The 16,596-nt window shown below is 54.4% G+C and overlaps 1 protein-coding gene across 2 annotated transcripts in view; it reads right to left on the bottom strand.

Annotated features, from left to right (window-relative positions):
• The window catches only part of ANXA6 (annexin A6), a 45,093-nt gene that overhangs the window by 19,750 nt on the left and 8,747 nt on the right, over positions 1-16,596 (bottom strand). For both annotated transcript variants that reach the window (XM_002920755.4, XM_011226901.3), the window contains exons 2-13: positions 16,192-16,234; positions 11,474-11,564; positions 10,732-10,826; positions 10,074-10,187; positions 9,037-9,127; positions 8,044-8,123; positions 6,156-6,212; positions 5,230-5,323; positions 4,710-4,805; positions 3,488-3,546; positions 2,313-2,435; positions 1,200-1,258 (exon numbers count right to left, since the gene is read on the bottom strand). In XM_002920755.4, the coding sequence (XP_002920801.1) occupies positions 1,200-1,258; positions 2,313-2,435; positions 3,488-3,546; positions 4,710-4,805; positions 5,230-5,323; positions 6,156-6,212; positions 8,044-8,123; positions 9,037-9,127; positions 10,074-10,187; positions 10,732-10,826; positions 11,474-11,564; positions 16,192-16,209 (977 nt within the window). In that variant the 5' untranslated portion in view covers positions 16,210-16,234. The remainder of the gene's footprint in view (positions 1-1,199; positions 1,259-2,312; positions 2,436-3,487; positions 3,547-4,709; positions 4,806-5,229; positions 5,324-6,155; positions 6,213-8,043; positions 8,124-9,036; positions 9,128-10,073; positions 10,188-10,731; positions 10,827-11,473; positions 11,565-16,191; positions 16,235-16,596) is intronic.

Here is a 16,596-nt window from a genome sequence, read left to right as displayed (position 1 = left end):
TCCATTCAGAGCCCTCCCCTCCATTTCTGAGAACCTTCTACGTTCTCTCGAGACCCCCTGCCATGCTGGCTCTGCCCAGCTGCCCTCATGGCTCCAAGTACCATGCAGGATAGGAGTTCTCGAATCCTCTGACCTCCCCTTTCTTCCTCATGATCTGAATGATTTCTCTCCACGTCTCCCCTCTCAAACAAGTCGGTGACCAGCTTACGGCCACGTCACCTCGATATCCCCTCCTGCAAAGCACCCGGGTGTACAGGATGCTGAGGAAACTTCTGTGAACTGAAGTCAGCCCCCAGGACACTTGTCAAAGGTTAGCAGGAGGCTCTCAAACCCTGACTTAACTGGATCCTTAAAAGCTCCGGGAGGGAAAATCAGAGGACCTGTCGCTCCTCTCCTCGCACACAAATCTGGTCAAGTCATGCCCAGTGTCACCGCTTCCACGGTTCCCCTCTACCCCCAGGAGAGGTTCTTCTGCCAGCAGGAGGCCCCCAGGCCCTGCCCACCTCTCAGCCTCCTCTATTCCCCGGTGTCAGGGACAGAAATGAACCAGGCTGAAACCTGCCCATCTCTCGGCCTTTCCTCCGCCGCTCTCTTTCAGACCGGGTCTTCACCTCCTCCTCTTCCTCACCGTCCTCCTCAGGCCTTTGTTTCTTTACGCCCGGGAGCCTGATCTGTGCGTTCCCAGGCACACACACTTTCCCCGTCCCAGGTCGGCCCCACAGGTAGGCCCTGGTCTGTCTGCCTCACTGAGCTGGGGGCTCCACCAGGGCTCCCCCACGAGGCCTGCTCGCAGCACGTGCCTGGGACAAACACGCTGAATAAAGGAGCAGGCAGAGCAGGCCCCTGTATTTCTTCCGTCGAGCGGACGATGACATTGAGAAGCAGCTATGAGGTAACAGGGCCTGGACCCCCCTTCTGATTCCCAGTCCACACCCTCAGACTGACTTTCCGAGTGCACGGGAGCGCACACTCCGTCTGGGAGCGCACATTCCCGTCACGCGCACATTCCCGTCACACACACACACACACACACACACACACACACACACACACACACGTTCACCTGTGCGCAGCTCCTGGCACCGAGGACTCCCCAAGTTCATCCAATCCATCCATCCGTCAGGATGAAGGCCACGAGGGCCCAGGCCTGCCACCCCCGGGGGCCACTCCCTCCAGCCTGGGGCCTGGGGGCCACTTACTCATCATCACCCCCACACAGCTTCAACAGAGCCTTCTTGTAATCGCCAGATGTGTCATTCTGGGGGGAGAGAGAGAGAAAGGTGATGTCTCACTCACCCCGAGGCTCCCCTCAAACAAGGAGGGGAGGTTCTGCAGAGCCCAAACTAGGGAAGGCCGGGAAAGGCTGCACACACTCCTAGCAGCCCGGACTCCCCTCCAGTCTGGGGGTGGCTGAGACCACCAAATGCTGGTGTGCTGGTGAGCACTTCACAACCAGCTCTTGGGGGGGGGGGTACCAGTGAAAAAGCCCTGATTTGTCACATCTAGCAATCTCTGTGATGTAAATACGTCCAACAAGGGGTACTTTCAAGCTACCAACATTTCACCGAACTAGGAGCCACTGTGAGCCGGCCCCGGCACACAATCCCAGCCCGGCCCTCCCACGTGAAACAGTCCATGAAAATAGGGCTCCATGAGCAAAAACACCGGGAAAGGCCAAACCCAAACAAACAGATGTAGTGTATTTATACCCCTCTTGGAGCTTCATGATGGATTTAACATATTAAAGGCTGTGAGAAGTTCTGAAGTAAACACACTGGCTTGTCTTTACTTATACTCGTTTTTTTCCAAATATTTCCCATGAAACATTTCTGCATGTAATACCTATAAAATTCCTCTTTGGAAACATACTTCGGGGTATGGAACATGTCTGGAACTCATAAAGCTTTATCTCACTTGCCCCCAAAAAAGAAAAAACCCCAGTTTTCTGTCTCTTCGCCAAGTGTCACGGGCTGGACACCCCAGTCATCCACAGATCACCCGGCCCGGGACCCAGAGTTCTCCTCGACTTCTGCAGCCTGACCTCTCACTGCCCTTGGGATGGAGTCCTCATCCTGAATTCAGCCTGCATGCCCTTCCTGACCCAGCCCTGCCTTCCTTATGAGCTTCATGACTCACCAGCACCACCAGGCAACTTGCTTCTCTATTGAACTGTCTCACATTCCCTGAATGTGCCACGAGGCAAGGGCTCCTGGAATTCCTACGAGACCCCTAGCTTTCTGGAACAGTTCTTCTCCCCTGGGAGTGGCTCCCAGGCCCTCTGCTCCTCCCTGCACCCTGTTAGCTCTGCTCACCTTGATCATGCTGTACAGGGACTTCTCATACTTGGTCCGGAATATCTCCCGAATGTCGAGCATGTCCAGCTCACTACGGGAGACCATGATGCGGATCAGGGTGTTGTCCCGAGTCCCCAGGCCCTGGAAGACAAGTGGGTTTGGGGGACAGGAACTTGAGAGGAGGCCGGAGTGCTGATAGCCCCCAGCTGAGTTGAAAATACAATTTTTGTGATAGAACATTAAAATTAAGAACAAAAGAAACAAAACGTTGCCATTCCCCCAGAAGCTCCCTATGTGTCCCCCTTGCTTTGATTTCCTTCCTCTCCTCATACATCAGGCCCGTCCTTGGTTTCCCTTATAATTTTATCATAACTTTGTAACTCTAAGCACAGATTGTGTACGTTTGTATATCTTGGAACGCTGTAACTATACCACTTCGCATTTCTTTCTCTTGCTACTCCTGACGGACATTGGGTTGTTTCCAATTTTTTCCTAACACAGACAATATTGCCACATTCATATGAATGCATGTACAGGCACCTTCTCTCCCAGGCTGAGCTGCCCGACCTCACTCTGAAGGACGGTGAATGGGCCATAGTTCCCTTGCCCTTGTGAGATGGTCAACCAGGGCCGGGAAGGCCTGAGCTCCCGGGCTTTGGGTCTGTGGCCTCTGCATTCATGTACCCGTTGTGCTATGGAATGATCATCAGTTTCCGTGTGTCCTATGTGCAACATAGTGGGAATCACTGTTCTCACATACACATTCAGAGTAGGATAGCTGGGTCACAGGGATAAATAGCACGAGCCTTAGCAGACAATGATAAATATCTTCCAAAGTGATCTAATCTACATGCACTGTACAGAAACATTCTGGTCAATTAATATTTTTGAAATGTATGGGTTTCTAGCCCATCTGGATGGATGAATCAAGTGCAGGCTGTCCTAACACCCTGTGATCAACCGTGAGGTCAGGGCAGGGATTTGGGTGGGTGGGTGTGCGACCGGACAGCGTCCCAGTCCCAGGCTCGGGGATGCTCACCTGGGGAAAAGGCCATCACTCTCTACTGCGGCCAATCCCGAGGGCTCTCTTTGGCCAGGGGGCCCTACAGACTCCTGGGAGAGTATCTACAGTCCCCTGGGGATGGGCAGAGAACCCCTCCCACAAGCTCATTCCCAGAGACCCCACCACACACCTTCATGGCTTTGAAGAGCCTTTCCGCAAAATACTCTGGGGTACTCCGGATACACTTCACTGAGGAGAGGGAAGGAGAGGTAGAGTTATTCTGGCTGCCTCAGAATGCGTTGGGCTGGCCTGACCCAGGCTTTTTTTTTTTTTTTAACCCCTTGGGGACCACCAAATGCAAACCCAGGAAGAACCCAGGTTCCTGATACCCCGAGGCCACCCCGCCACCGCCCCCAGCTTGTGAGGCACACCCAGAGCATGAAGAAATCAGGAACTGGGCTGCTGAAATGTGGACTGTGCATCTGAAAGACCCACTTCATCTTTCTAGTCCTCTGGGGGGTTTGCAGGGAACGGAGCCGGGTGGGGGTAGTGCTGGGGGTGGAGCTGGGAGAGGTGTTTCTTTAGATCCTGCTGTAGCAGAAAGGTACAGGCAGCAACATCACTTTGGATCCTGCCAGCAGAGCAGGCAAAACCTGACTGCTTGAAACAGAGTTGGGAGGGGCCGGTTCTGGGCAGGAGGATGAGGCTGGGGATTGAGCTTTCCCCCAGACAACACGCATACAACCCAGCCCAGTCTCGGACACACCGACTCTCACAATGTCCAGCTTGTAAGGGCCTCTGGGTCAGGCAGTCCCTCCCCCCTGCCCCGTTTATCAGATGAGGGAACTGAAGCCCAGCCAGGACAGGGACTGCTCCACGGCAACAGCAGATTTGGGAGAAGCCCTGGGTTTGAATCTTGACTCCACCACTGACTACTCTGCTCCTGGCATGCCCCGTGCCTGGAAGACCCCCAAGTCATGACAAAACTACCCCTTGGCAAGTGGCCCAGCCTCTGTGAAATGTGGTTTCCTCATCTGTGAAATGGAGATCATGTCCACCCCCGGGTGTTTTTTTAGAGATCAAACACCCCGCACAGCACCCAGCACACAGTACACACTCCACACCAGTCTGCTCTCCTGCTGGTTCTTTCCCCAGCCGAGCCCGGGGGCTCTATCTCGTCCCGCCACACACAAGGGGGAGGGAGCAGCAGGAAGTCAGTGCCTGAGGCTCCATTCCCTGCCTCCCTGACTTCATGCCTGCCCTGGCCAACCCACAGAATTCACTGCCCGTCTGATTTTTCTCCTTCCTGCCTCCAGACCATATAATCCCCCTTTTCCACTCTTGGCCTTTTGTTCCTGGGCCAGAATCCCAGAATCCCTTGAAGCCCCTGGGAATGCAAGGTCAGGACGTACCCACAGCCAGCATCAGCTTCTCAAAGTCCCCGGACAGCTCCCCTCGGATGCTGGCCTCGATCGGCTTCCCTGTGGTCTTCAGATACTCATCAAACACTGAGTCAGAGAGACAGGGATGTTGAGAGTGCCCCAGCACGCAGAAGAAACCAGGACCTCAGAAGGGGAGGCCAGGACCCGAGCGCCCCCAATGAAGGTAGGGCCGGTATTTGAGGGGCTAGCTGGCAGCGAGGTCACACATGCCACGAGCCACCGTGCCGTCATGCCGCATATGATGTGAGGGACCGTGTGTACCTCACACTCCAACATGAAGACAGGACTGGCACTCAGATGGGAAGGTTGAACACCCTGTTAATGACTTTGCCGAGGGACTACACAAACCATCATCTAATAAAATCAGGACTAGTACTTGCGTTGTAGATGAAGTAACTATCCTGCTCCATGAGCAGAGAAGGAAAAAAGAATGGAGTTCTTGGCATAACCCCAAGGGAGCAGCCGTAGGTCTTTCTTCTCTGGAACTTACCCAACCGGAGATGCTGCTTGCTACGATTTCCCAAAATGTAAATGAACTGGGCTTCATCTGTTCCCCATTTCAGTTCCCCTGCCTCGTACAGGTCCTGAAGGGGAAGAGGAAGGACTTCATTGAAAGGAGACAGAACTCGCTGGCCACACTTATCAACTGCTGCTGGATCCCTGAACATACCAGTAATTGGTAGCCTCAGGACCTTTGCACATACCTGTATACCTTCCTTTCTTTCTGGGGAAACTCCTACTCAACCTTCAAGGCCCAGATTAAATGTCCACTTGTTCTCAAAGCACTTCCTGATGTCCCCAAGGCAGAATTCTCTTTCTTCCTCTCCTTCCCTCTTCTCAGTTCCTGTAGTTTTTTGTTTCTTTACTGCTTTGCTCTACTGTATATTATAATGACTTCTTTATATGCCTGTTTCCCCACTATGGCATGGGCTCCTCAAAGACAGAGATTATGTCTTAGCAGTCTCTGTATCTACCCCTGCAGTGTCTCATGCACATAGTGGGGCCCAAAACACCTGGAATGTAATGCTATATCCCTAGAGGAGGTGTCTGTATGATCAATACAGGCCTATTTCTCCCAGCACTGTCTGATTTTATTCATTAGTGATTCCCAGCGCTTGGCAGAGTGCCTGGCACATAGCAGGTGTTCAACACACATTAATTAACTGAATAAACAAAGGAACAAATGGTAAAAGCTCCCAAATAGATCTCACCAACTTTATACGTGTTGTGTACCTTTGAAAGACAACTTAAGTCCTTTTTTCAACAAAGCACTGTATAAAATGTTGGCTGTGAGTCAGTTATTTCTGATATTTGATGCAAATTACTTGGTGCCCAGCCCTTCCCGGGATCCCCAAGCTCCCCGCTCTTGGGGGTCCCTTGCTGTGCCCCAAGGGGCCCCGGTCTGTGCTGGTTTACCTGGACGTCCTGTTGTACCAAGTCCTCGCTCACCACATCGTCCTCCTCCCTGGTTCCCTGGGCAGAGACACAGGGACACGGGGTTCAAATACCAGAGCTGGGGTGGGGGTTGGGACAGAGGTGTGGATACCAGGGGTGGAGACCGGGAGGGTAGAGAAAGCGTGGTGGCCCAGATGTGCCCTGGAGCAGTGACCCCAGCTGCCCCTGCATCAAGACCAAAGCATCTATTTTGCGGGGAATCATAGGGTCCCTCCTATTGGCTTTTCCTCTCATCCTCGGAGTTGGGACCAAAGAGGGGAGTCCTGGGAATGACCCGGGTCCCACCAGGTGCCCCATACCAGAGCAAGCCAGAGCCTGTCCTGAGAACAGGACCCTGCTCAAGTCCCGGTAGGGCTCACGATGCCCACCAACAATGACAGTGCAGGGCTAGGGTCTGCACATCTGCCTTCTACGGGGGGCTCCCAGACCTTAACCAGACAACTCACAAGGGAGGATCTGAGACTTGGGCCCTGCGATCCGAGCTCACGAGCAGGGAAGGCTCCAAATCCTACTGGTGTTTCTGCTGCTCCACTCACGCCCGGTGCCCCATGTGACAAAGGACGGAACTCGTAGGGGATGGGGCCAGCCCTAGCTGGCATCGTGCTTCTGCGGGCACGGGTCAGGCCTATGCTTCTCTCCTCCTCTCCCTGGAGTGTGCATCTCAGGATCTCACAGCCCCTGGTTCCCCTGGGGACTGAGCTTCAACAGACAGAGCCCGCACATTGACAATGCATGCTACGGCACTGCCCACCTGGTGCTAGATGTTGAGAAAGAGCTGGAACTCTCCAGAACAAATGGCTTTGAACATGGGGGCAAAGGTCACACTTTCCCATTCCTGATGTTTCTGGTAATCCCCCATCTGCTTAATATGCGACAGGGATTGCTATGGCAATGGAGAAAAAGACCAGGGAGCAGCTGGGGTAAACAGTGTATGGGAGGGGAGGAAGTGAAGAAACAAAGAAGGGGCCTAATGTCTATATAAAGCTTCCGACAAGCGTGGTCCTCGGAGCTGGGGCTTGAAACTGCTCAATGCCTGAGCTCAATGCTAGAGATTTCCGGGGAGCCTGGCAGGTGAAGGGGAAGCGGTGGGGTGGGGCATGTTTTCCAGCCCCCTGTAGCCATACAAAATGCAGGCCTGCCAGTACCAGAACTTTCCATTATTCAGAAGAACCTAGAAACTGGCTTTCGAGCAAAACTCCCCACTTTTAAATGTTAGCAACTAACTCAAAGTATTTTTTTAAAAAAAACACATTGTGTAGGAAAACCAAGGGGGAAAAAAAACAACTTGGCAGATGGAAGCCAGTCTACAGTCTCTTCATGGTCCTTTTTTATGTCTCTGGGGGTGGGAGACAGGAGCGGCAGGGCTTGGCTGTGGGAGAGGCAGTGCAGGCAGCCCCAGAAATGCCATATCCCTGCTGGTGACTCGCAGACGTGCCAGACGTGCCAGCCACAGCTGGGGAAGCAATGGCAGGAGGGAGGCCTGGAGAGGAGGGGGAGGGCTGGGTGTGAAGAGAGGACGGAGGTCACAGGGGAGGAATTTTCCTGGGCACAAAAGAGGAGGGATGTGTGCAAAGGGAAATGCGGGTGACTGCCTGTGCAAACCAGGGGTGACCCAGCAGACCCCTGGGTGTTCGGATTCCACACCCAGGTGAGAGAGAGAGAGCATCTCAAGTTCAAGGATAAATGGACAACTGGGGAATGGCCACAGATAATGAGTACTTTACACCTAAGGAGCCACCAAGGAACCCCTCACAGGCCACCCTGTCTGGGGCAAGAGGCGGAAGGTGCCCACAGCCCTCTGCCCGCACTCCGGTAGAGAGCTTCCAGGAGGACCCCAGTGTGGACCAACCTGGAGCAGGACCACGAGCATCTTCTGGAAGTGGCCAGAGGTGTCACCGATGATGTCGGCCTCTAGGTCTCGCTCATAGGCTGCAGGGAAGGAACGCAAGCTCTAGTCCCATCCCCAGGAGATCTTGGGGATCCAGGATAAAGGTCCCTGCTGCCTCCAATATGATCCCAGCACCCAGTCTCCGGGCTGGTCATGGAAAGACCCAGGGTGTATCTTCACAGGTTTCTGCACTGACCCCTGACACACCGAGACGGAATCTGTCCACGTTCTCTATCCCCACCTGTCCTATCCTACTCCAGGTACTGTGGTCGCCCACCTGGATGATGGCTACGGCCTTCTAACTATTTCCCCTCCTTACGCTCCCCTCCTTCTCCAATCCACAGCAACAAGGGTGACTCTTAAAGCCCTCTCCAATCACGGGCTCCTCTGCTTCCTGCTGAACTTGGAATCAAACATCACCTCTTTCTCTTGGCCTGCAAGGCACTGTGTGATCCTGCCCTGCCCTCTACACTCTCGCCTCACACTAGCTACCACGCTCATTTCTGCCCCAGGGCCTTTGGGCTTGCCATTCCCTCTGCCTGCCAGGATCTTCTCCCCACCCCTTACACAACTGGCTCCTTCTTATTCCCTCCCAAGGCATGCTTTCCCTGACCACTTGTCTGGACCAGGTCCTTCCAAATTAAAGTCTGACTCTTGTTACTTCATTGTATAACAATGTGTCATCATCGTGTTTACCTGTGTATTGCCTGTATCCCTTGTTACCTCATTAGTCTGTAAATTCTAGGAGGCAGGGAATACATGGGTTCTGCCCACCACCATATCCTGAGAACCTAGAACCCTGCTGCACAGAGCAGCTATTTCTGACAAGGAGAAATGATGGATAGATCAGAGGGCAAGAGGAAAGAAAGTGGATGGACAGTCTTAGGGTCCCCACCCTTGCAATTACCCTCATTTCATATCTAAGTCCTGAACGGCCCCTCCTGCCCATCTCACCATCTTTGTACGCTGCCACCAGCTGGTGGATCTGCTCATTGGTCCGAGAAGCCAAGATCTCAATGAGACACTTCTCATCAGTGCCGATGCCCTGGGAGAACAGAAGGGACATCAGAGTCAGGCTGGGATGAGAGGCCACCACCAGCCATGGGCTGAGCTCCTGAAGTGGCCAGAGCTATGGAACCCCCAACACTCAGGGAGCTCCTACCACAGCTCTTACGCGCCAGACTGGAGCCACTGCCCTGATAATCAAAACACATAGGTTCTAGTCCCGCCTCTGCCAGCAGCTCTCTTTGTGACCTCTCATTAAGAAACATCGTCTTTCTGGGCCTGTTTTCTCATCTGTAAAATGGAAATGATGCCAGTGGCTCTGCCGAACTCACAAGGACATTGAGAAGGCAATCTCTCCCATCGCTAAACTTCCCAATACATCAAGTAAATTCATGTTGAACACCTCATCTGAGGCAAAGCTCACAGCACTTTACAGACTGTCCTGTGCCAGGTACACTGAAGGGCTTTGATCCCTCCCTGCTTGCTAGCGAGCCACCCTCTCCTTCAACCAGACCGAGCCGCACTTCCTGTCCCGGACACACACCTCCACCCCCTCTCCTGACATCTTACCCAAACTGAAATGACCTTCCCACTCTGATCAACCAAATCCTCCCCAGGGCTTCTGGGCCCAACTTGATCCCTCATCTTTTGCGATGCCCTCTCAAGCCACCCTGGGCCTGCCCTCCTGCCCTCCTTTACTACGCCCTTGGCCTTGGAGCATTGGGCACAACTTGTCTTTACGCCCCTGGATCCTGCTTCCTCAGGGCTGTAAGCTGCTGTGTTGGGGTCTGGGCCCAGGACCCCCCTTATGAGATCTGTCTCACACCAACATCTGTCCCCCGGGACAGGGTTTGTGCAAGCTGCCTCTCACAGCAGGCCACACTGCTGGTGGGCGCAGGGCCCAGCGAGTACCTGTGGCAGAGACCAGAATCTTCCCATTCAGCACACCCCCACTCGCAACACACACGCAGACCCGTGCTTCTTACCGCGATGGCGTCTTTAATTTCTTTGGCATCACAATAGGCAAGTGGCCTCATGAGACCCACAATCAGTCGTTCAAACTTTCCTGTCAGCTCATACTTCAAGTCAGCAATGAGGTCCTGGGTCGGGGTCGGGGAGGGAGGAGGAGATGGAGGAAGAAGGGGAGGAGCATTTATGGTAAGAGTTACATGTAATGAGCCCCTACTCTGTAAGGCACCAGGCTCAGTAAGCCCGTGGACCTGCCACTCTGGGAGGTATGGGCTCTCATCAACCCTAAGAAATGGGCGTAGAGACATCAGGGAACTTGCCCAAAGCCACGCAGCGAACAATGGCGGTGCAGGATTGGAGCCCGTGGCACCGTGCCTCTCCCTCCAGCACTGTTCGTTCGCTTGTTGACTGGGTGTCTCTCCCACTATCTGTGGGTCCACAGGGCTGACACCTCACAGGTCTTGTTCACCTGCGTGCACCAACCCCTAGCCCGGTGCCCAAGCATATAGCAAGTATCATAGATGTATCTGTGGCCGAATGGGGCCTGACTGAAGGGAAGAGCAGAGGAGGGCAGAACTGTCAGCACGGAGGCTGAGCTGGAATACAACAGGAGACCAGGTGAATGAGATCAGCTCCCCAGCCCCACCCCACGGGCCCTGCGGTTGCCATGGTTACCTTGCCATAGAGGGACTTGTAGCTCTGGCAGATCTCCTGCCTCTGCCTGTTGCTTCGAGAAGTGATGAGCTCCAGGATGGCCTCCTTGTCACTGCCTGGAAGATAGGAGGGCTCCGGTGACCCTCCCCCATCTGCCTCCAGGAAGCCCACCAGGGGCTTCTGTTCATCAGGTGGTGGTGTCGGTGGGGGAGGATCTATGGGGACTGTCAAGCCCCCACTGAGAAGGATCCTAGCACCCACAGTATTTGAGGTCAGAGGGCCTGTGATCCAGCCCCTCATCAGACACATAAGGAAACTGAGGCCCAGAGAGGAGCAAGGACTCATCCAAGCTTTCACAATGAGACCTGGTTTAGAAAAACACAGGTATCCTAACACCCAAGACAGGGTTCTTTCAAAAACAAGAAAAATAAAAGAGAATAAGCAGCAACAAGTTCGGGGTAGCAGTGACTCCCAAGAGGAAAGGTAGCGGTGATGCTTCAGGAGGGGACCCACCGAAGACGTTTCGACTCTATGAGGAAGCAAGTGCTATTTCTCAAGTTGGGTGGCAGGTCTGTGGGTGAAGCTTCTATTATTACTTAGACCTTTTGGTTGGTCTGGAATATTTCATTATAAAATAATGAAAAATAATCAAAAGAGGAGACAAAAGAACGAGTGAGCACATCTCAACACCTCACCCCCACTGGGAATATCCCCACTCCCCTGCTCTTTCCTAGGGCCCCACTGCTGGTGGCTGAGCACCCACCAAAGCCCTTCATGGCGGTATACAGGGCCTCGGCATCCTGGCTGGGGTCAAAGCCTGGGAAGTCATGAATGGAGCCACGGTACTTGGCACCCTGTGGAGAGAAAAAACAGAAGATAAACTGCTGACCTTAACTTAAACGGGGCTCCCAGCCCAAACCCCAGATCACACTCTCAACCCTGGCCGTAGGCAGAGTCTAGGCTGAATTCCCTTCCCCTAAAATTAAGCCCTGACTACAGAAAGCCCAGGCAAGGGTAGGGAGGACTCTCCCTGTACCGCCTGCCAGAGCCTGCCCCAAGGACTGTGCCCTTTCCCCGCAGGATGGTGGCTCCGTCCAGCCCACAGCACCACACAACCTTGCCAGAACCCAGGAGAGAGGAAAAAGCCAGGCTGAGTGCAAGGGGTAGAAATGATGCCTGTAAGAGTAACGAAAGCTCCTCATACCTTTATGACACTTCACAGTTTACAAAGCCCTTTGGCCTCCATTAACCTGATTCCAACTTGTAGAAGCCCTAAGATGATCCGTATCACAGAAACAAAGAAACGGAGCCCAAAGAAGGAAAGCCTCCAGCCGAGGGTCCCACAGAGCCCAGATCTCTGGCCTCTTCCCCTCTGCTCTCCAGCTCCAGAAACCTTGCAGCTTCCAGCTTCTGAGGGTGAGGTGGTGGCCCAAGGGAAGCCCAGAGCAATCCTCGCAATCAATGCCAAGATAAGATGCCACCCTTTGGGCCCAGTAAACTGAGCTAGCAGCTGGCATCTGAGGACAAGCTGGCTGGGTCCTTGAGGTGAAAGGGAGGAGGCCGAGCCAGAGGATCTTAGACACTGAATCTGAATGCACAATGGGCTGCCTCACAGAGAAATCAGATGTGGGTCAGCTACACGGCCCCAGAGAAGTATGGCACCAGGTGAGTGGCCGAGAGCTGGGAGGGCCGGGGCTGCTGGAGCCCATGAGCACACGGCACAGTACGAGGGTGCTTAGCCCGGGCCAGGCCCAGTGCTAAGTGCTGAAGATTCAGGAAGAAGGAAGACCTGCCCATGTCTTTCATGAGCTTCGGACCCAGAGGAAAGAGACGAACACACAAATTAGCATAGAACTCATCATAAATACCTAAGACAGAGGCTGGGTAATTTGGGAAACAGTGGAGGCCGATTCCAGCTCGGGGAGGGAACCAGCAAAGGCTCTGTGCAAGGACTGGGGGTGGCCCACATACGCCGTGCCTTAAAGGAGTAAGAAGCAAATGCAAAAATGAGCCTCCAAACAACTCCTGCGTCGCCCCGTGCCCACCGTGAAGGACCTGGCCAGACATCTGGATGCTCCCTGGTTTATGTTTGCAGTTCTGTTCCTCTGAGGAATGCATGCGTGGGCGCAGGGTTGCTATTTAAAGTTCTGACAGGGCGGGTGACCAGAAAGGGACACGGCCCTCTTCCCGCCATCCGTGAGTCCCCTGCAACCTGATCACACCCCTGGGCAGAGACGGAGGAACACATGCCAAATACCTGGACCAGAAAAGAGATGGTCCCTTGAGAAAGCCCTAGGAGTGCCTGCCTTCCCCGGCCCCCCACCCCCACCATGCATCCCAGCACCCAGCACAGAGCTTGGCACAACCAAGCACCCACTGAGTATCTGTTTCCTGGATGGCCAGACACATGCGTGGATGAAGGACTGAATATATTCTGAGCAGATCAAAGACTTCCTGGAGGGGAATTCTATGCTGAGTCCCCAGGGATGAGTGACAGCGGGCCCCAAGGGCTGGGGGCAGGGGACAGAAGAGCAGAGGGGGGAAGGCTTCAGGCAGGAAACAGCACAGTCAAGTCCTGGAGGCAAGAGCAAGCGAGAACTTTCGGGGAGGCAGCCCAGATTCTTCAGCGCTCAGTGCAGATGACGAAAGTCGCCAAGACCATGGGACTCCAAGTTGCCAGGAAGGAACGAGAAGAGAAGGTGGAAGGGCAGAGGTCTCCTCCACCTCAGCCCGCCCCTCCTCCCCAGCGTGGCTGATCACAGGGCTGCAACTGAAAGATGAGGCAATGTCCTCCCGGGGGGGAGGGGCAGTCTAATGACTGGCAGCGAGCTGGATCCAAATGTCCCTTTCGAGACCGGTTCAGTGAGAAGTGAGGCCAGCTTCCCAGGTGTATCTTTGCATAAAGATAATAAACTCTCCCAGGGGCCCTCGGGATCACGGCCACTAGAAGAGGCGGACATGGGGGGTCCTAGCACTGGTCACCTTTAGAGGCACAGAGACAGTCCTTCCAATCACCCAGGCCTGGTTTCCCACCATCGGTCACCCTCACGCCAACCTGACGAAGTCTGCATCTCTGCTTCTCCTCCTCACCTAGACGGCCCGTCGCTCCTCTGGCGGACAGGCTCCTGGCCTCAGGCACCTGTGGCCCAGGGGAGGGGACAGCAGAGAAGGGACTTTCCACCCTGAAATATTCAGCAGGTCCTGCAGCCAGCTGGTGAGCGCCTGGCCCAGCTGCTGCTAGAACAGGAGCCTGCGGCCTCTCCCGAGAGACGGCTGCCAGGCCAGGACTCCACCTCAGAGCTGCTGTGACCACACCTGACCAGGGCCTCATCTCTGCAGCTGCTGGAGTTCCAGGCACCAGCCTGCCCCTCCTGCCCTGTCCTCAGTGTTCTCATGCCCATCAGCAAGTTCCAATCCAGAACATCCCTGGAAAATGAACACCACAGAGCCATGCGTCTGGGACCTTTCTGATACCACACTATTTCTTCACATCTTTGGGCCCCAAGTTCCCCTCTTCTAGAAGGAAAGACAGGGAGAATAGCACAATTAACACAGCAGAAATAAATGGGGGTGATCTGGAACAGAGAAAAGAGTGGCTTGTTCTGTGCGTGTGTGCGTGTATGTGTGTGGGGAAGGGGGCGCACGAGATGCAGAATGGGGGTGTTAATCACTGGAAGCAAGAGAATCAAACTTCAGCTCAAGAATGGAAGGAAGACCTTGCTCAAACTCTCTGGTTTTGTCTTCTGCAACCCCCTCCCTCACCCAAACCCTTGCACTCCACGTGTGCCAAATTACCTTTGCTGCCCCACCCCCACCCCCACTGAGCCTCTCCTCTCTGGTCTTCTGTTCCAGCATCCCCGCCCCCTGCAGCACATCACCCCCCTCACTCTCCCCCAGGAGCTCTCTCCAGGCACCTTTCCCAGTTTCCTCAACCTGTGTGCCCACCAAGCTCCTTCACTGCCTCCACCGGACATTAGTGCCGTGCATGGGGGTTCCAGCTCCTCTCACGGGACAAGGGACCCCCCAAGCTCTGCCACCCTGGGACTCTTGCTTGCAGACTGTCTACTGGCCCCTGGTCTATGGCAACAAGAAACCACAGGCCAGCCAGGCAGAAGCATGGCCTGGGAGCACTGGAGCAGGATTCCAAAGATCTGTGCCTGAGGTCCTGGCCCTTCTGACCTCCCACGATCTGCTCTGTGCACTTTGGTCATGCAGAACCCTGCAATGTGACTGCCTCCCTGGAAGGAGCTCTGGTAGGACTACATACAGAAAATGGGGAACAGCAACTTATACCTTGGACCTTTGCCCATGACCACTAACACTTTCTCCTCCTGGTCAGAGAGGCCACTTGTGCAAAGTACGCTACTCAGAGGCGGATAGGGAGGCCACAGCTGGGACTCTCTTGAATACTGATCCTGTATCGTGTAACACACCTTGCTCTTCAAAAATTGTGAACAGGTATCCTTAAGGCCCTCGTTCACTGGGTGGCAAGTCATGAACACTGAGGCCCAGAGAGGGTAAAGAACTCCCCCAAGATCACACAGCACTTGTGTTATGTCTGTGGCCAGTAGCTCTGTGACCGAAGTGAGGAGCAAAAGGGGCCTAGTCAGGTGTCCCTTGGTTTCATTCTCCCTTCCCCATCTCATCACTGCAGCAGCCCTATCTCCTTTTCTAATGCTAGCCAACAGGGGTCACTCTTGGGTGAAGGCTGGCACAGAAGGACACCTCGCTCTGCCCAAGGACAGAACCCGATCCTGGTCACACCCAGGAGAAGCTCCGCCACACCTCAACTTCCACTGCCCAGCAAAATGGTCGCACAGCATGAAAGACGGGGGTCTCCCAAGCCAGGGAAACGTAATCCCAGATGCATGTGACAAGGGATACTCCCACCTCCACGGCAGAGAGAACCCTCTCATGCTTTTGCCTGTCCGACAGTCTTCTCCCGCGGAACCACTTCTGGGCCGCATAGTTCAGGCTGGACCAACTCTACCACCTGAATCCAAATCACCATTGGCCCAGCCAATAAGAACCAAACCGAGGCCTTTCCCTGGAATCACTGCGAATAAATTATATTGCTTCCCCCAGGCCGCCCAGGAGGCAGAACGGAAACTTGGGGCAGCTGGTGGCTAGAGCGCCACATCAGGGAAGAAACGCCCACGAGTGAAGCCACCCACAGGAAGTTCAACTCACAGAGGCAGAATCCTGACAACATCATTTGGGTCCCTGGAACCAGCCAAGCCTGAAGCCCTGGGCTGTTCAGTCACAGAAGCCAATACATAGCCCTTCTGCTTAGGATGTGGTGTGCTGTCATGCGCACTTGCAACGAAGAAGGACGTGACTTGGAAGGAGAGCAAGCAAAGTCTGAGAACCTCTCCTGCTCCTTTCTAGATGAAGGTACCAGGGATCTGCAGAGCGGGCCTACTGACCCTGGGAGCCCAGGAAAGGCAGAGCACAGCCTTCAGGAGGGGAGAGGCTCCTTACCTGTGCTGGTTTGGCCATGGTCTCAGGTTCTGCAGCGGTAACACTGTGGAGAAGAAAGAGACCCATGAGATGTGGTCCCCTCCATGCTTTCCCCCAGTTTCCTCAGCCTTCTTGCCTCCTGAGGGAAGCTATGCTCCTCCTGTTGCTTTCCAGCTGCCGCCAGCCCTTTAGGTTCAAGTCCACCCAGACCTGCCTCAAGACAACGGATAGACTGGCCTGGGTCCAGACTCTCCCACCAGGATGGGAGAGGAACTTGGAACTGAGCGGGAGACAGGGCATGACCCCTGAACACACGCCGCCTCTGGGCCATGCCGGGCACTTTCCCACATGTCCCACTCAATCCTCACGGCCATCCTTCCCAGCATCCGATTCTTCCTTCCCCCCAGAGGACAAAATGGAGGATGG

The sequence above is a fragment of the Ailuropoda melanoleuca genome, chromosome 3, assembly GCF_002007445.2.
Source record: "Ailuropoda melanoleuca isolate Jingjing chromosome 3, ASM200744v2, whole genome shotgun sequence".
NCBI classification, from domain to species: Eukaryota; Metazoa; Chordata; class Mammalia; order Carnivora; family Ursidae; genus Ailuropoda; species Ailuropoda melanoleuca.
Note: the sequence above shows the minus strand (reverse complement) of the source record. Positions and strands in the feature narration are given on the sequence as shown.